This window comes from Pygocentrus nattereri, chromosome 12 (assembly GCF_015220715.1).
Source record: "Pygocentrus nattereri isolate fPygNat1 chromosome 12, fPygNat1.pri, whole genome shotgun sequence".
In the NCBI taxonomy this organism is placed as follows: Eukaryota; Metazoa; Chordata; class Actinopteri; order Characiformes; family Serrasalmidae; genus Pygocentrus; species Pygocentrus nattereri.
In genome coordinates this window covers 2,939,162-2,958,748 of record NC_051222.1, presented here as the reverse complement: position 1 = coordinate 2,958,748, position 19,587 = coordinate 2,939,162, and the positions used below count along the sequence as shown (strand labels likewise).

At 41.1% G+C, this 19,587-nt stretch overlaps 2 protein-coding genes across 11 annotated transcripts in view; one reads left to right on the top strand and one right to left on the bottom strand.

Annotated features, from left to right (window-relative positions):
• The first annotated feature begins 1,928 nt into the window (after positions 1 to 1,928).
• On the top strand, positions 1,929 to 7,699 carry LOC108411893. 2 transcript variants are annotated; one of them, XM_017683676.2, is made up of 6 exons: positions 1,929 to 2,198; positions 2,410 to 2,555; positions 4,341 to 4,666; positions 4,767 to 4,941; positions 5,066 to 5,177; positions 5,756 to 7,699. In XM_017683676.2, the coding sequence occupies exons 3-6, from the start codon at positions 4,382 to 4,384 to the stop codon at positions 5,874 to 5,876; spliced, it is 693 nt and encodes a 230-aa protein (XP_017539165.1). In that variant the 5' UTR covers positions 1,929 to 2,198; positions 2,410 to 2,555; positions 4,341 to 4,381; the 3' UTR covers positions 5,877 to 7,699. The 2 variants fall into 2 exon arrangements, with proteins under 2 accessions (XP_017539165.1, XP_037399671.1); XM_037543774.1 differs by having other exon boundaries at positions 2,407 to 2,555.
• A 5,054-nt stretch (positions 7,700 to 12,753) lies between these two features.
• Positions 12,754 to 19,587, bottom strand: part of LOC108411894 (NACHT, LRR and PYD domains-containing protein 12-like) — a 42,188-nt gene continuing 35,354 nt past the window's right edge. For all 9 annotated transcript variants that reach the window (XM_037543530.1, XM_037543538.1, XM_037543536.1 and 6 more), the window contains 2 exons: positions 16,325 to 16,371; positions 12,754 to 14,440 (listed from right to left, as the gene is read on the bottom strand). In XM_037543530.1, the coding sequence (XP_037399427.1) occupies positions 13,878 to 14,440; positions 16,325 to 16,371 (610 nt within the window). In that variant the 3' untranslated portion in view covers positions 12,754 to 13,877. The remainder of the gene's footprint in view (positions 14,441 to 16,324; positions 16,372 to 19,587) is intronic.

The window sequence follows — 19,587 nt, the reverse complement described above, 5'->3', positions numbered from 1 at the left end:
CTGACTGTAAATGCGGCACAATTTAAGGTGAAACAGGAAAATTTGAAAGAGAAGCCGACATCGTTGCAACTTTAGTATTTGGCACTGGTTCTTATTTCACACTAACAGTGCAATTTAGATGAGCGGCAGCGTCTCGTGTGCTCCAGACAAGAGCAGTGAATGAGAGCTTTCCAGTTCACTTGCCTCATCAATTCCCTTTGTTTTATTAATATAATATATTGGAAGTAAATTGATTACAGATCATTACAAATACTGAAAAATAGTTTTCACACAATGGAAAAAAAATCCTGTGCAGAAGAAAGATGCAGCAAGATGCATCTATAATTGTTTTATGGTGACTCCAAATCTGTGGCCTCTTAATCCCCATAGTATCAACCCAGCTGCTGTGTCCTCTAGAAATGACATAAATCTAACAGGTTACCCTGTATGAAGTTCTCAAGAGTGGATGTATGAGGTATAATCTAAGCTTAAACAAACAAGGTCTGAGAGGTCAAGTTAGTTTGATGGCCCGATATCACAAACCACAAATTTGCCTCAAAGGGCATGACAACATACAAGACACCAGTCTCCATCCTTAATTCTCAGGAGGAGGAGCAGAGGGAACAACAGACCACTTCTGCTACAGATTTCAATGTTCCAAACAAAGCAAAACATTTAGGTTATAAATCTAAGATTTTTTACATTTGTAAAATGTCCCAATGTATATTCATGAGCACAACACTAACAAGCATCAAACTGTCTGAAAGAAGAATCATCACAGCTGCTTCAGAACTAGACTGTGAATTAAAGCAGCAGGTATGGTCACTTGAGAAATGTCTGAACACAAATATAGGGACATGTCCACCAAGAATTAAGATAAAGAAAATATGCAGACATACTAGACAGACAGAGTTTAAATGACCTTATCCCGTGCTGCGCCATCCTCCGGCGAATTGTTCTCCCGACACTCCGAACAACTGCGCTACATCTCCTGCGGTGTAGTCCAAAAGGAGATGGTCCTCGATTACATTCGCAGGTAAAATGTAGGACGGACGTCCAACGTTCGTCTCCTCCGTCTCTGAGAGAAGGTAAAGTTGGCGGGCGACTTCTTGGAGACTGTCTAACACACTTCCGTCAAAGTCCACATCAGTATCAAGAATAATCTGAGCTAAAACGTCCACAACTCTTTCTAAACGAAAGAGGAGGTAGTCATTTGGCGCGTGGTTCTCACAGTCATTCGCCAATGATCTTAAATCATTTGCAATTGTTCGTAAAGACATCAGTAACAGTTTAAAAAGCGCGGGATCAGTTTTCAAATGTCCGCGTCTCTCGCCGGACGCCCGTACAGTGTTTTAATGAGAGTTTAACCTCTCGGCCGTTAATAGCCTTTTAGCTAACTCTAGCTGCAGTACTTTAACTGGACAAAACTGACCAGTTAACTCTAGTTAACAAAACCAGGTTCCACACTCAGTTCAGTTCATCTCAACATTAACAGACTTTCACTAAATAAAACACCAGTTTAATAAAATTAAACTTTACCTCAGAGAAAATGTGGAGCTTCTTTCTTTCCTCTGCCGTTCCCGCGCTTTCTTAGCTCCGTTGCTATGGTGATGAATCATACGAGGCTTGAGTAGTGATGGGAGTCGATTAAAAAAGAATCGATTCATCGAGTCCAGCGCGTCAAGGAGCAGGAATCGACTCTCGGCCAGTGAGTCAGTGAGTCGAGACTCTCCGACTCTCAGAGGAATAAAGCGCTAAAATGTTAAACTATTTGAAGAGTTTTCACTTTTCAGCTGCGTCCGGATTTAAAACACAGCGCGGTCACTCAGCAGAGCAGAGCTGAGCGAAGTGGCCAGTCAGAGGAGAATCGAGCGCCGGTCAGGAGTTTTAGACCAATCAGATCCCGGCGGGAGAGTTGAAGTGGCCGCGCTCTGCAGCGCGCGCTCTCTCCGGCGCTCGCGGGCTCTGTTTAAACCGAGCGACCGTTACGAGCTGCTCACAGTAACTCGCTCACAGCATCAACAGCAGCGGGTTTATCGGCTTTATTCTCCGGTAAAACCTCCTCCAAACGGCCGCTACAGGCTTTATGGAGCCGCTCGGGACCCGGAGACCTTTTTCAGCTCCACACACACAAAAACGAGGATTTTTCAGCAGCGCCGGGTCAAGTGGAGCTCCAGCCGGGATTACCGGACTTCAGGGGGCAGAATTCGCTTTAAAAGGTGGGCAGTGATGAAATGAAACCCCCCCTGACAGGAATTAGACCCTCTCTCTGCTTCTCTGGGGGTCCTGTCTCTAACGCTCGGGAAGGTTAGCGGAAGGAGCTAATCTAGCTACACAGTAAAATCTGTAGTGTGAGATTGTGTTAATTTTCCAGTGTAAATGATTTTGTGTTGGTGGGTGTTGATGTTGGTGTTTTCTGAACATCAGCAGTGTTGAAGCAGCTCTGGGGCGGTTCTCTATAAACGAGTCCTTACACTTTCCACTGAGTTATTCCTGCATCCGGTTTTATGGCGCCCATTTTTCTGGAGGCAGGTGGAAGACAGAGCGTCTGTATCGTTAATCTACCTGTTCAAAAGGTAAGAACCCGATATATTTACTTATAGATAAAGTTATATAGAGTTATATAGTTGGTAGATGCTAGCTCTACTTGTTTAGCTTTGAATGCTAGCGTTAGCTAGGTAACTAGCCAATGCTAGCTAGCTAGCCTAGAGCTACCGAACATGATGGATGAGGCGGTCTGTGACGTCTTTCCCTCTTTTTGTCGTCTGCTGATAATTCTCACAATATGTAATATTCCAGCTTTAAATTCAGAAAGTGGGGATTTTATGACTAAATGTGGCTGAACAAGCGCGTCCGGCGTTATTAGCCAGTTTATGGCGGCACATTCATGTGGAAACTCGGTGAAAGATATAAACCTGCACGGTTTAAGATTTCGCGCACGGAAATGTTTCACTAGTGATCGTAAGTGTGAAACTCAGGAGCACAGAAAGAGGAAGCGCACGCGCTCAAACTGTCTTTTTTTTCCTAGCGCGCGAAGTGCAATACCCTTGAGCTTAAATGTTTAAAGCATTTTACCCCTTCTGTTTATTTAGGTTATTAACTTACAATAGTAATTCAGACTGTTGCATAACAATGAGAATACTGCTACTAGTCATACTAATAATGTGGAATAGTGCAGCTGTAGTTGAGTATTTGATTCAGAGTGACACAGAACAAGAAGGATATGGGTAACAGTAGTGTTAATAAAATGCAGCCTAATATGATATAGATTTGATTATTTTGATCAGTTTTAACTAATGGTAACTAGACTACCTTGTGTCTGTGAGATAATGGTACATTACAAGTCGAAGTAAGTGAAGGCTGGACACTCCGTTTGGTGATTTTTCCTCAAATCTGAATATAAAGCGAACACAGATGGAGTCTAATACCTGACGTTAGTATATATCTTCTCCTTTAAAGGGGATTGAGAGAGACTGGAGTTGACGTTTTATGTTAAAGCTGTTTAAAGACACAGTGAGCTGCAACTTCCCATTCACTTCTATTCAAACTGAGCTGAGTGTTTTCCCCACGGCGTGGCCACAGCCTAAATGCACTCTGTCGCTATACTTGGACTTTAAGTGATTACTTTAAATGTTTGAAAAAAATACATAGAGAATTACAATGATCTTATAATGGCATGTCAAAGTATCCCTGGACAACTGAAATGGTAGTGTGCTATGATCAGATCACAAAACAATCAATGAGAATGCTCTTAGTGCCATTCAGAATGAATTGGGTTAATGGGTTTTTACTAGTGATGTCAATCACAGCAGATGTCTGTGATTAATTGCAATTAATCACACTTTTATTTCTCCTTAAAACTAAGCTTTTAATATTGGGCATTTAAATGTAATGAGTGGTATCAAAGTTAGAATTATTTATATATATATATATATAATTTTATTTATTTTTAATGCTGGTATTTATAATATTGTAGTGTGGTTTAGGACTAGCAGACTAGATCCTTTTTTTACTGTATTGAGTTACAGTTAACTCAACATTAATGTGCTCAGGTACTGAGTTTTTTTTTTCAGCTTAAATAAAAGTAATCTACCTTCTGAACTTGACAGTAAGCAATGCTATGTTTATATTGCTAAATAAAAACACTAATGCGTCAGCAAGCTCTGTAAAGTTTGTCAGATTTTAATCTGTGATAAAAAAACACGTTAAAATATCAAGATTACCTGCTTGAGTAACTGCTTTAACTTTCATAGCCCTAGTTTTTACACAAGAAATGAAAAAATTACAAACCTGCTACTGTTCCAGTTTCGTTTTCAAAGAAGATCAATGAATGATGGATTTAGCTTTTTTTTTATTAACAGGAGCATTTCTATGATGGCGAAAAGGGCACAGGATATTTAGCATGAAGACGATGTCCAGGAATAAATCTCAACGACCAGTTAAGGCAACCACAGTGCCACAAGCACAAGGACCAAATCGCAGAAGATCAGTAGCATCAGTGCCTGAGCAGCTTGATGGAGATGCCTGCCAGGAAGCTATATCATTTCTTGTTCATTGTCATGATGAACCAAGTGTGTTTAAGAAGATGAAGATGACCTTTGAACATCGCCAGAACCTAGTGCATGACTCACAGAGAACCACAGATGTCCTAAAAACATTCCCACGTTTTTTAGATGTCAAAGGACTAGTGAGTTGTGCATTGGTTTTTAAAGTCCAGTCTTTGATTTGGTTTGGCTGTTTACAGTGCATTGACCACTGATACATTTGTATGTGTATTTGATCAACAGCTGAGTCAAGACTTTGTGCTGCTGTTTGGTGAGGAAACATCCTCCAGGTTGCTTGAGAAGTGGGACACGACCTTCAAGCCGAAGGTTATCGAAGAGTCCAAACACCTGACTAAGTCAACCGAGCTGCACAGACTTCTAAACGCTGCTGAGAAACATGCAGAGGATGATGACACCAGTAAGTAAGATAGTCTTGGTATCTAGTCAGTTGGCTAGTGTTATGTCTTTTGCGTATTACAAATGCATATTAATGATGGCGAGTTATTGTTTGTGTCTCCAACCCCCCACCCACTGCTTATTAGACTGGGACAGTGACATGGCTTCTTTGCTGCTTCTTCTCCATCTCTTGCCACTGACAACAGGACTAAAGAGAATCAAAATTAGTGCCAGTGATGCAGTGGAAAAATATACAAGGTATTTATGTCTCATCTGCTAAAATCTCATTGGGCCAAATCTTATCTAGCAGTTGAAAACTTACTGTCGGTTCCTCCCACTGTTCTCCTTGACAGTTAAGATTCTTACAAGTGTTTTACTGAGCAGGTCGACTGTGTTTTATTAAAGGAGAACTTCAGTGTGAAATGGACTTCGGGTGTGGTGAAACATAATTACGAGTACTAACCTTTGTTGAATAGCACACCTCATTTTTTGAATAGCACACCACATTTAGAATGGGAGCTATAGGGCATATTTTTGCCCCTGCAGAGAAATCGTTTTTTTCCACCTCTAACAAGCTCAAAGTATCTCCACACTTCTTTGGTAGAATTAGTAGAAAAATATGCCCTGTAGCGCCCATTCTAAAGCCTGTTTGTAGAAACTGATTTCGGAATGTGGGGGGCCAACAGAGGTGTGCTATTCAACAAAGGTTGGTACTCTTAATTATGTTTCACTACACCCCAAATCCATTTCACACCGGAGTTCTCCTTTAAGCAGCAAACCCAGAGTATGGGTAATTAGCTGAACTAACATTAAGGTGTTCATGTTCTGTTTTTTAGTCATGCTGCAGCATTGATGAACATCTGCGAGGAACAGAGGGTAAACAACCTTACATCCTTGCTGTTGGCCGGGCTCAGAAGAGAATCCACACATTCTACATCGTTGTGGACAAGCAGCTAATCCCTTGCCAAGCCACCAGATCCTTGGGTGCCTTTGATGAGCTGTTCAAGTCTCACTACGTGTTCAGTTTTTCTCATGATGAGTCCCTGGTCCATTTCTACACATTTGTGCAGATAACAGTCTACAGCATTGACATTACAACAGATGAGTCTCCAAGAGTTCGTGAGTTTCGGGCAAAGCTTTTCAACTAGGTTAAATGTTTAAATGTTTCATTTGTCAGGCTGTACATGTGGCCTGCCAGTCCTTAATAACTCATTTAAGAATTGTTCACAGTTTTTATCCCAGCACCAAGTTTAAGTTGGTTTGTGCACAGGATTGTTGTAGGCCTCAGTTTTCAACGTATTAAGGCTTCAAGAAACATTTAAGTAGCGTTCATGAGCGGGATTTTGGCCAAAGTGGTGATGATACAAACTCTGAGTCCTTTCAAGCTAATTTTCCCAAACTCCAAGATGCCACAGAAGTTGGTCAAATGAGGGTAACACCGAACCTAGAGGCTGCATGTTTTCAGGACAATGGATTGAGTATTCACAAAGAAAAAACAAAACATGCGTGTGCTTTAATTATTGCTAAACTCCAAGGAAGTGGTGTGGCAAACAGTGTTGTTTCAACAATTGTTAGTGATTTGGAAGAACTTGCTACTGGACTGCACTCCCAAATGAGGCATGACATACTATCTGCTGTACCTAAAGATGATCCTGTAAGATCTACATTAAGAGTCTTGATCATTTTGAAAACTAATACTGAAACTAAAAGAATGAGATATTTTAGTTAGAAATGGGGCATAGTAGAGCCAGTAGAAATAGATTTAGAAACAAGGCGAAATAAATGTACAGGTACTTACCAACAAGTCCCTGTAAAAGACACTTTTGTGTACATTCCAATTTTGGAAACAATAAAATTTATGTGCCGCAATTCTGAGATTTGTAAGCTGCTCGGGGAACCCTGTGTACCAAAAACTGACCGATATGAAGACTTTTGCGATGGGAGTTATTTCAAGACACATCCATTGTTCTCTAAACAGAGATCTTTACAAATTCAGTTATACTATGACGTTATACTTTGAACCTGCTAACCCACTGGGTTCAAAGCGTGGTGTGCACAAAGTAGGTGCTCCTCAGAAATCTGCCACCAAAGTTTAACTCTGCTGTGATGAACATTCATTTGGATTCATGCTGATGATGTGAAAAAATATGGCTTTGATCCTATTCTACATCCCCTGATTACTGACATCAAACCACTGGAGAGTGATGGCCTTGATTTACCTTTTTCCACTGAAAAAGTCCATGGAACTATAAGTCAGATAACTGGGGATAATTTGGGGATGCACTCTATCCTGGGTTTTACAGAATCTTTTAGTGGACGTTATTTCTGTCGTTTGTGTTTGATTGAAAAAGAGGATGTGCAAAATGTTGACAGTGGGGATGACCCCAAGATAATCCTGCGTGGAAAAGAACTTTTTGAACGGCATTGCCAGGAGTTGCAATCAGACCCACAGAAGTTATCTGTGTTTGGTTTAAAGCAGAATTCAACACTTAACAGCCTACAGTTCTTTCATGTTTGCCACAATTTTTCTTTGGACATTATGCATGACATTCTTGAAGGGGTGGCTCAGTATGAGATAAAGTTACTGTTAGAGTATCTCTCAAAAAATGTTTTGTCAAAAGCTGCTCTGTGTTCTAGAATTTATACCTTTGACTATGGGTACTTGGAGCTAAAAATCGTCCTACAAGGATCAACTTGGACAGTAGTGGGAATAATATATACTGCTCATAAAAATAAAGGGAACACTTAAACAACACAATATAACTCCAAGTAAATCAAACTTCTGTGAAATGAAACTGTCCACTTAGGAAGAAACACTGACGGTCAATTTCACAGCTGTTGTGCAAATGGAACAGACAACAGGTGGAGATTATTTGCAATTAGCAAGACACACTCAATAAAGGAGTGGTTCTGCAGGTGGGACCACAGACCACGTCTCAGTACCTTTCTGCTTTCTGGCTGATGTTTTGGTCACTTTTGAATGTTGGTGGTGCTTTCACACTTGTGGTAGCAGGAGACGGACTCTACAACCCACACAAGTGGCTCAGGTAGTGCAGCTCATCCAGGACGGCACATCAATGCGAGCTGTGGCAAGAAGGTTTGCTGTGTTTGTCAGCGTAGTGTCCAGCGGCTGGAGGTGCTACCAGGAGACAGGCCAGTACACCAGGAGACGTGGAGGAGGCTGTAGGGCAACAACCCAGCAGTAGGACCGCTACCTCCACCTTTTTGCAAGGAGGAACAGGAGGAGCACTGCCAGAGCCCTGCAGAATGACCTCCAGCGGGCCACAAATGTGCATGTGTCTGCACAAACGGTTAGAAACCGACTCCATGAGGATGGTATGAGGGCCCGACGTCCACAGATGGGGGTTGTGCTCACAGCCCAACACCGTGCAGGACGCTTGGCATTTGCCAGAGAACACCAGGATTGGCAAATTCGCCACTGGCGCCCTGTGATCTTCACAGATGAAAGTAGGTTCACACTGAGCACATGTGACAGACGTGACAGAGTCTGGAGACGCCGTGGAGAGCGATCTGCTGCCTGCAACATCCTTCAGCATGACCGGTCTGGCAGTGGGTCAGTAATGGTGTGGGGTGGCATTTCTTTGGAGGGCCGCGCAGCCCTCCATGTGCTCGCCAGAGGTAGCCTGACTGCCATTAGGTACCGAGATGAGATCCTCAGACTCCTTGTGAGACCATATGCTGATGCGGTTGGCCCTGGGTTCCTCCTAATGCAGGACAATGCTAGACCTCATGTGGCTGGAGTGTGTCAGCAGTTCCTGCAAGATGAAGGCATTGAAGCTATGGACTGGCCCGCCCGTTCCCCAGACCTGAATCCGACTGAGCACATCTGGGACATCATGTCTCGCTCCATCCACCAACGCCACGTTGCACCACAGACTGTCCAGGAGTTGGCTGGATGCTTTAGTCCAGGTCTGGGAGGAGATCCCTCAGGAGACTATCCACCACCTCATCAGGAGCTGCCCAGGCGCTGTAGGGAGGTCATACAGGCACGTGGAGGCCACACACAATACTGAGCCTCATTTTGATTTGTTTTAAGGACATTACATCAAAGTTGGATCAGCCTGTCGTGTGTTTTTCCACTTTAATTTTGTGTGTGACTCCAAATCCAGGAGTCCACTGGTTAATAAATTTGATTTCCATTGATGATTTGTGTGATTTTCTTGTCAGCACATTCAACTTTGTACAGAACAAAGTATTCAATGAGAATATTTCATTCATTCAGATCTAGGATGAGTTATTTGAGTGTTCCCTTTATTTTTTTGAGCAGTGTATAATAATAAAGTGGCTCTACAATCAGAACCTCCCCAAGCAGAGACTCGGACACTCTCCATCATAAACACACTATGGGCTCACACCTCACTCTATCATTGTGCACTCTATCACGAACTCACCACACAAAGCTGTATCTTATCTACCTCTAATTAATGTGCAGTATCTGCTGCTGACAGATTGGTACAAGTTAAATACATACGCAAGTCTGTGCAATATTTATAATCATTACTGCACAATATCTACAGTTTCTGCATGATATCCAGTCATTACTTGCTCAGAAATGTGCAATATTCATACAACTGCATTTGTAAACTGTAAATTTGTATAGTTTCTTAATTCTATTTTTATTCTGCTAACAGATACCTTGTTTATTTATTTAATTCTATAGTATATCTTATATTTAGTATTTTATATGATGCACATCCTTGTCTACTTACTGCTCTTTATCTGCTGTAATAATGTAAACGTCCCCCAGTGGGATAATAAAAGTCTATCCTATCCTATATAGGACTCAATTCTATTCAGACTCTTTGTCTTGTAAGAAACATTCCTTTGCTTTTTGATGACATTGTGCTGGAAGGAAACCAAAACTGGACACTGCTACTGCTTTTACTGCAGATAATCAACATCATATTTTCTCCATCACTTAGCGAAGGCATGACTGTATATTTGAAGTATTTAATAATGGAACATCATGTCACGATTGGCCCCTCCCAGTCCTGTCCATGTGTTCGTGTTTTGGTTTTGTAACTCCACCCCTGATTGTTTTCACCTGTCTCTCGGTGCCCCGAATATTTAAGCCCTGTGTTTGCCCTTTGTTTTCGCTGGTCGTTGTGTGCTCGTCATGTTGGTGTTGTTTGCCGTATCCAGCTGTTTGTCATGTCGAAAACTCAAATCTGTTCGTGTTGGCTATATGACCCTGGACCGTTACGACCCTGATATTGGATTTGCCCTCAATAAAAGTCGCTTACCTCCGCACATGTGTCCGCTACCTCGCTCCCCATTACACATCATGACTTGTTCAAACAGTTGTATGCAGAAAGAAACCTGATCCTGAAACATCACTTTATGATCCACTACCCAGCTTGTATAAGAAAAATAGGGCCCCCAATACACATTTGGAGCATGAGATTTGAAGCAAAACACAGGGTTTTCAAAAAACCTCTTAAAAACCACAAAACGCTTATTCTACTAACTGGGTCAAAATCAGTGGGACAGAGTACAAGGTTGGACTGATCATTTGCAGTGAGACTGCAAACGAAATGCGGGTGTTTTGCAGAATACAGAAGTCTGTGTCTACTTCCTAGTGGACAACCTGGTGGTTGAGCATTTCAGTGAGCATTTTCATGCCTGTAAAGTATTTGAAAGTGATGAGAAAGATGTGATCAAAGCAGACAGTCTTGTATATTATAAGCCCTTCGATTTACAAAGTGCCTGTGGTGAAGATGAAAGCCTATATATTGTACCCATGTTTTCTTTGTAACTGTGCTCATGTTTCAGTTGTTCCCAATCTACATGGTCCTTGGGAGGTTTTTCTTTTGAATAAAGAGTTCAATTTTTTTTTTTCTTTTCACTATTGAGCTTTGTAAATCAACAAATTATAATCTTATGTAAACAGCTGGTAAAGAGATTTGTTGCACGCTAGTGTTAGTACTGATGTTCTGTAGTCTTGCAGATGAGATTTCAGAATTTCGTGAAAACATTCAAGATGGGACTGCACAACTTTTAATATAGTGGTAAATTCACATGTTGTAAAACTACAATAACACAAAGGTAATAACTTAGTTTAGTGTCAGAAATACACATTTGAGTGTCATAAAACACTGTGTCAGAAATCAACACTATAAAAGGGGTGAAATTTTAACACTATTCAAAGTGTAACTTTAACTCGGAACCGGTGAGAACTACATAAACACCGCAATAGTGTTAATTTTAACACTATGGGAGTTAAATTAACACTGGCGATTTTGCTGTGCAGACTCCAGGACTTTTCACTCCGTCCAAACCCAGTCATCACTGCCTCCTTTCCTCCCGATTGATTTGTATGTTACTGTTATATGAACCATCCCGCTCCACTGCACACAAGGCCCTCTCAGCTGATTTGAATGGTTTACGGTGTTTGTCTGAATCTGCTCTGCTTTATCTGAGCCGTGTCAGGCTGTGTAGTACATAATTGTACCTTTGTAGACATCAACACACACCTTATTTAAAAAAAATACCTCCTTGAAAATTGTACAGAATTTGAAATGCTTACACTCGGCAGATTTGGTTTATTTAAAACAGACCATGGAGTGACTTGCTCTGTGAGAACACTGCTAATCAAACTCAAACTAATTAACCTGTCAGGAGGTCTCAGTCAGCTGCCAAATGAACTCTGGTTCTGTCTGTTTCAAATAAGAACGCAGGACGTATCTTAGATGTCTACACAGGTGAAGCACAAGCTGAAACATTCTTCCCTCTCTGCAGACCTTCTTTGGTAACTGTAACAAACTTACTTCTGATGCTGTTTTGACATATGAATGCATTTTATCATCTTGTCATGTGCTCTGAATTATAAAACAGATCTTGATTTGCACGTTCAGTTCCATTGTTAAATACTCCATATGCACATATGACCACATCAATCAATTACATTACATATTAATGCACCAAGTTTCTCAACTTTACTAAAGCAGTAAGTTACTCAGTGCTCACAGGACAGACCCTTAAACCCACAAGGTCAATTAGGCTAGTGTACACCATGGTTCTGAAAGTTCCAGTAACCCCTTAAAATCCCAGGTTTATTACAAAGGCTTAATAATCAGTAAGGACAGGGACTGCAGTGCAGACTGGCTGAGCTGTTCTTAGGCTGTAGACGCATGTAATAAAATGATTTGTGATTTAAGGGAATGTGCGGATCGTGGGCACATTAAAAGAGCATTCAAAGAAAACTTGGTGAATGACATTTATTCTGAGGATGTGAGTGAATTACATACTGTTGTCATCATATCTTCATCAGTTTAGCATTAATTTTGAGATTATTTAAGATCATATGTATGACGTTAATACATACATTAACACACATTAATACACACATTAAACCTTTACAATGCAAATATAAGGGTCCAGCCTGCACCACGTGCTGCCAGCAGAGGGCGACGGCGGCGAGAAGCCACTGACTAATCCCAGCAGCGCCCACTCATATTTTAGCCTAGTTTTATTCTTCTTATTTTGTAATAGCATCTCTTTCAGATTTAACAACAAAAATGTTATATAGCTTTATGCTTGACAGCGGAAAACCTGAAACACTGCGGGTATCAAACTGGCACGCTTCTCATGCTGGGCTTGAAAGCTTGTCAGACATAGTAAATATAAACTAGGGCGATGGAGTTTAACAGACATAAAGAGGTTTACTTCTTGGATAGACTTGATCTTTTTCATATTTAATCTAAATAATAACAGCTCTTTTTCCAGCCCAGGGCCCTGAGGTCATCAAATGATACCACAAGGTGCTGAAGACTTTTAGCAAGGTGCGCACTATGACCGAAGCATTCAGCCATCATAATGTTTTTTTAAAGCATTTATTTTCATTTTTAAAAAAGCAACAAATGACATCAAAGGTGAAGGAGGGTTGACATCGTATAGAAGAAAAGGAAAAAAATTAAAATTTAAAATAGCACTTACAATCTGTTATCTTTTAAACATAAAGATACACTTATCTTTTAAGTAACAAATAGATTCAGATTTAGATTCCTTTATTGATCCCAGGGGGGAATTTCAGGAAATTGCAAAGGTGAAGGAGCGTTACATCGTACAGAAGAAAAGGAAAAAAATAAAAATAAGAAATTTAAAATAAAATTAAATTGTACTTACAATCCAGGGTTTTATCTTTTAAACATACAATGTTACAACGACAGGCATCTGCCAAGTTGAACCAGGTCAGTTGTGTTCCTTTTTGAAATAGGCAGACGACCCCATGTTCTATCAAAGAGCTCTGACTGTTCATTGTTTAAAAATCGCAGCTAAAATTGTTTGAATTACATGTCAAATGTCTGTAAGCATGTTTTTTCATTATATCACCCTGAGAAATGACAACATCCATTTGGGATCTGTGAATGGAACACAGGTAAAACATTCAGAGTTTTTTGGCTGCTAAAAGTCATGAAATGATCTTCACTTCAACTCTGTTTCGCACTTTTTAGCCTCAAATTAGTGATGACTAAAACTCCACTTTAGAAATGGAACAAATCCTGAAGCATTCGTGACTTATTAAACTCTTAGTAGCTCTAAAGAAGCAATAAACTCAAATGATGCAAAGATGCACTGATGCTATCCAGAACCTGTAGAAATAACGTTCTGCCAATTATTCACTTATAAGCTGTAATAATTAATGCTCATTAATTCAGCATTACAAAGTATGAAGAAAGTGCATATTCTGAGCTATAATGACTAATAAGGCAATTATTTATGATTTTCATGTCACAGATCTGTAATTATGTACTAACACAGATCATAATGAATAAAGATTAATACACAGTGAATAAACCATTTAGAAGTGCCTAATTTGGGCTTTATTGAACAAATAATAAGACCTTAAAAAGGCACAAATGTGTGCTCCTTAAAATAAAGTAAAGTAACTAAATGTTTTCCAGCTGTGCTGATTACTACCCACCTCTGTGTAGGAGGCTATTCTATGTTACAAATACGTATAGTGGAGCCATAAGCCCGAAATCCCGCATGGAGTGGTTCAGTGAAGGTGGTGTAGAATGTGTGCAGGTGTGTCGGCTTGTCAGAGACATCGTAGAAGGACAGAACGCCGGCTGGACAGTCCACATACACTCCCATTATCTTGGAGCGGGAGGGAGGGGTAGATATGGTGGTGGTCTTGGCATTATGCAAGGCAACATAATGTTTTTCATGGAATAAAAGACTCCAAGACTTGTCGCTGTATCCAAACTTAGATTCACCATAGTATCCTTTCCTTCTCATTGTTTTATATGCTACTGCCACAGCAGCTTCTGGCCCCCTCCACTCAGCCTCCCAGTAACAGCGTCCACTCAGAGTCTCCTTAGACAGCACCTGCTCCCACTGTTCAAATCTGTCTGGGTGATCAGGACGAGCCCGATTCAGCCACTCTTCTTTACTCCAGTCAGGCGAGTAAAGGTCTGCTGAATGTGCCACTCTGTTACCCTCACCCAGAGAGAGGTGTGTGTCTGCTGTGTTTGGGTCCAGTGTGAGCTTACAGGCATCTGTGCACGAGAAGAGAGAAAGAAATGATGTGCATGTGCTCAGCTTTGCTCTTTCTCTGTGAGCCACAGTTGTGTGTCAGTTTGTCTTACTTACAGCTGCAACTATCGAATATTTCCATTTTTCAATCTTCTAATGAATAATATCTCAAAATCTATCAATTCTATAAGAATAAGGACAGTTAAGATTCACTTTAATGATAAAATGAATACTTTGAATTTAAGGTATTATTGTTCTTTATTGCTATTAAGAAAAACCTACATAAAACAAGGCAATGGAAAAATACCACTGATGATAATTTCCATGAAAAGCTATTCCCAGCTGTGGGGAGCGGAGCAGGAGAGCGGCCGGAGGAAACAGCACCTTTAGCTACTTTTCCTAAAAAGCTGAAAAGAGCTTTTTAGTCAGATCTCATCAGTGACCATGTTTTAGATTCTATATGACCTATGATATGTTTCTCTCGGCTCCAGGCGGCCAGCTCACTGTTGTTTATTCGTAGAAAGAAATACAGCAAATATTACAGTAGCTATTAAACCCAATAATATCACCTCAAATTAGAGCTTTGATACAGACAGTTAGGTGCAGAGGGTTCTACCTCTGGATGCTGCAGGTCTGACAGGAAAGGATCGCTTTACTGGCGTGAATAAGCCTCTCCATAAAGCGTGATGTGCACAAACAGCACTTCATTTCCCATCAAACTGAAAAGCCCTAATCAGGGAAGCATGTGCTTTTATAAAAACCGGTAAAAATTCCAGTTAAAATCACTTTCAATCTTTAAACGACGCAAATGATCCAATATTATTGATTATTCACTGGAGAACAAACAGTTTAGAAAAAGAAATAAGTAAATATGCGTGTTTGCTGTGTGAGTGTGTATCTGTTGTGTGTGTGTGCGTGCGTGAGATAGTGTATATCTGTTGTGTGTGTGTGTGCATGAGAATGAATGTGTATCAGTTGTGTGTGTGTGTGTGTGCACGTGAGAGTGTGTATCTGTTGTGTGTGTGTGTGCGTGCGTGAGAGAGAGTGTGTATCTGTTGTGTGTGTGTGCGTGAGAGAGTGTGTATCTGTTGTGTGTGTGTGTGTGTGTGCGTGCGTGTGAGAGTGTGTATCTGTTGTGTGTGTGTGCGCGTGAGTGTGTATCTGTTGTGTGTGTGTGTGTGCGTGCGTGAGAGAGTATCTGTTGTGTGTGAGAGAGAGTGTGTATCTGTTGTGTGTGTGTGTATGAGAGAGAGAGTGTATCTGTTGTCTGTGTGTGTGTGTGAGAGAGAGTGTGTATCTGTTGTCTGTGTGTGTGTGCATGAGAGAGAGTGTATCTGTTGTGTGTGTGTGTGAGAGAGAGTGTGTATCTGTGTGGGTGTGTGTGTGTGAGAGAGAGTGTGTATCTGTGGGTGTGTGTGTGAGAGTGTGTATGTGTGTGTGTGTGAGAGAGAGAGTGTATCTGTTGTCTGTGTGCGTGCGCGTGAGAGTGTGTATCTGTTGTGTGTGTGTGCGCGTGAGTGTGTATCTGTTGTGTGTGTGTGTGCGTGCGTGAGAGAGTATCTGTTGTGTGTGAGAGAGAGTGTGTATCTGTTGTGTGTGTGTGTATGAGAGAGAGAGTGTATCTGTTGTCTGTGTGTGTGTGTGAGAGAGAGTGTATCTGTTGTCTGTGTGTGTGTGCATGAGAGAGAGTGTATCTGTTGTGTGTGTGTGTGAGAGAGTGTGTATCTGTGTGGGTGTGTGTGTGTGAGAGAGAGTGTGTATCTGTGTGGGTGTGTGTGTGAGAGTGTGTATGTGTGTGTGTGTGAGAGAGAGAGTGTATCTGTTGTCTGTGTGTGTGTGCGTGAGAGAGAGTGTATCTGTTGTGTGTGTGTGTGTGTGTGTGTGTGTGTGTGTGTGTGTGTACTTACATTTCTTCGGTCCTGGTTTGATTCTGTTCTCACCTCCATGTTCCACTCTAAACACACACACACGTTTATTTATTCATTTCAGTGTTCTCACCTTCCTCTCTCCCTCTCTCTGTCTTTCTCTCTCTCTTTCCTTCTCTCTCTCTCTCCCTCCCTTTCTCTCTCTCCCTCTCTCTTTCCTTCTCTCCCTCTCTGTCTGTCTCTCTCTCTCCCCTCTCTCTGTCTCTCTCTTTACCTTCTCTTTCTTTCTCTCTCTTTCTTTATCTCTCTCCCTCTCTTTCTTTCCCCCTCCCTCTTTCTTTCTCTCTCCCTCTCTTTCTTTCATTCTCTCTTTCCTTCTTTCTCTTTCTCTCTCTCCCTCTCTTTCTCCCTCTCTCTCTCTCTCTCTCACTGTTTGTCTCAATTAGTCGTTAACTAATAAAAGTAGTGATAACTCATAATTTATACGTCATTGGGATGGAAAAACGTCACTAATTAACATCTTATTGGAGTCTGTAATATAAATCATATCCATGTGAAATAAAATCTTAATTAATGCCATTTAATCATCATTCATCAAAAAACAAACAAATGAAAAAACATCAACACAACAGAATTAAAATGATCAGAATTAAATCATTAAGCAGCTTTTAACTACAGTCTCATGTTAACATTTAGTAATGGCGTTAATATTAATTAGGATAATAACTCAAATAAACAGCTTAAATTGTAGTAATATTGTGATAATTACACACAGCAGTAATTAATAGATGTGTTAATTATACTTCTGATGTTCTCAGGACTTTATTAAGTGCTGCTAATGGTAAACATGTTAGTACCTTTACAATAAGACTCACAAAGACAAATAATTACGGCTGATAAATATTTCAATAATAATAATGCTTTGTAAACACCATTACGAGGTATTTAAATGTTATGTAAATAATGTGTTTTAAACTTTCTCCACCTGGGACACCATGACAATAAAGCAGTGCTAATGAACCTTCAGAAACATCTTCATGCAGTTTTGTGCATTTTCTAAATGTACAGTAAGGACAGTGTAGCACATTAATTAGCGGCTGACTGTCACTGAATCATGTTTACTGTGAGCTCTTCTGTCTTTGAGTTTTACTGAAGAAATGTCTGTTCAACTTTACTATAATGATATTTATAGGGGTTTTAAGGGTTAATTCATTCATCAATTCATGCCTCAAATTAAAATAAATACATTCTTAAACTGAATGTTAATGAGTAATGGTTAAATAAGTACTATAATTTATATGTAAAGTGCTGGTGACGTAGTTTATAAGCAGTCTTTTGCCCTTCACAGAGCTTCTTAAGAGATACGTGCAGTCAACTTTATAATCAGGGTCACAGAAAACAAATAATTATTAATACTGGTCAAGAAATACATTCAAAGAGAATTGATGAGGGTTTATTTTATACAAACTGAAACTAAAACATCAGAAGTACAGAAATGTACTCACATCTACCTGAAGAGAACAGAAAAAACATCTACACGTGGACCATGGAGTCTGATCACACATCTCAGCATACACTAAGAACTGTTAACTTGGAGGACGGACAGTAAATGGACAGTCATCGCCTTATACCAGTGGTTCCCAGCCCTGGTCCTGGAGCATCTTCTGTAAACCTGCTCCATCATCTACGACACGGTACATATTCTGTCCTGTGTTGTCTAAAAGAGTCACTTGGTTGAATAAAGCAGTGCGTCTCTGTAAGAGACATGTGTGAGTTGTGGGTTCGCGCCTTCTCTCCTCGAGTCTGCTATGGGAGCTGAAAGGGGAGGTGTGTGTAACAAAGCTAGAAAAATAGCATAAAAAGAGCATCAAGCACTAAATAAAAATGATCGTATAAAGTCTTGTTTTTACTGTTAAATGTATAATGCAGGTTTTAGAATTGTTTTATTTCATGTTGCAGATGTAAAAGTGTTTTATTATGATCAGAGTCCTCTCTGAGTGGAGTCTGCATGTTCTCCCAGTGTCTGCGTGGGGTTCCTCCGGGTTCTCCGGCTTCCCCTCATAGTCCAAAGATATGCAGTCTGGCCAAATGGACATGGTGAATTGCCCCTGGGTGTGTTTGTCTGTCTGCACTGCGATGGACTGGTGACCTGTCCAGTTCAGGGTGTATCCTGCCTTCCACCCAATGACAGCAGCCCCCCAACCCCCCCGCCTTTGTATGTGTGTGTGTACATCGGTACATGTGTGTGTACATGTGTACATCGGCACTCCACAGGGCTCCACAGGGCTGCGTCCTCAGCCCTATTCTCTACACCCTGTTCACCCATGACTGTGTCGCCTTCCACAAGGACAACATCATCCTGAAGTTTGCTGACGACACAGCAGTGATAGGACGTATCACTGGTGGAGATGAAGCAGCCTACAGGAGGGAGGTGACCAGACTGGTGTCATGGTGTGATGATAACAACCTCATCCTCAACACGGACAAGACAAAGGAGCTGATAGTGGACATGAGGAAGGAGAGGAGACCTCATCGGCCACTTTTCATCCGGGAGCTCGAGGTGGAGAGGGTGAGCAGCTTTAAATACCTGGGTGTCCACATCAGTGAAGACCTCACATGGTCACTGAACACCAAGCAGCTAGTCAGAAAGGCTCAACAGCGGCTGTACTTCCTGAGGAGGCTAAGGAGGTTTGGGATGTCTCCGGTGATCCTCAGCAACTTCTACAACTGCGTCATTGAGAGCCTCCTGACCAGCTGCATCACCGTGTGGTACGGCAGCTTGACCATGATGGATCGTAAATGCCTACAGAGAGTGGTGAAGACTGCAGAGAAGATCACCAATTCTCCACTGCACTCTCTGCAGAACATTTACAACCACAGAGTCCAAAGGAAAGCTGCCTCCATCATCAAAGACCCCACCCACCCCCAGCACGGTCTGTTCAAACCTCTGCCCTCAGGACGGAGGTATAGGAGTATGATGTGCAAGACCTCCAGGTTAAAGAACTCCTTCTTCCCCACCGCAATCAGAGTTCTGAATCAGAAATAACTATTCACACTTCGGTCTGCCAGACTTGGGTACAGACGTGTGATGTGTATCCCACTGGTAAAGAACTCTTTCCTCAGGAATAACCTGCACCTACTGTCACTTTACTGTAGCACATGTTTACAATTGCACTATCGCACTTTACTACTCATTTCTGCTGCAGATAATCATGTTCCCGGCAAGGCACAGCACTATTTACCCATACCACTGTAATTTATACATTGCACTATTTCTTGATTAATATATATGGTTGTATATATAC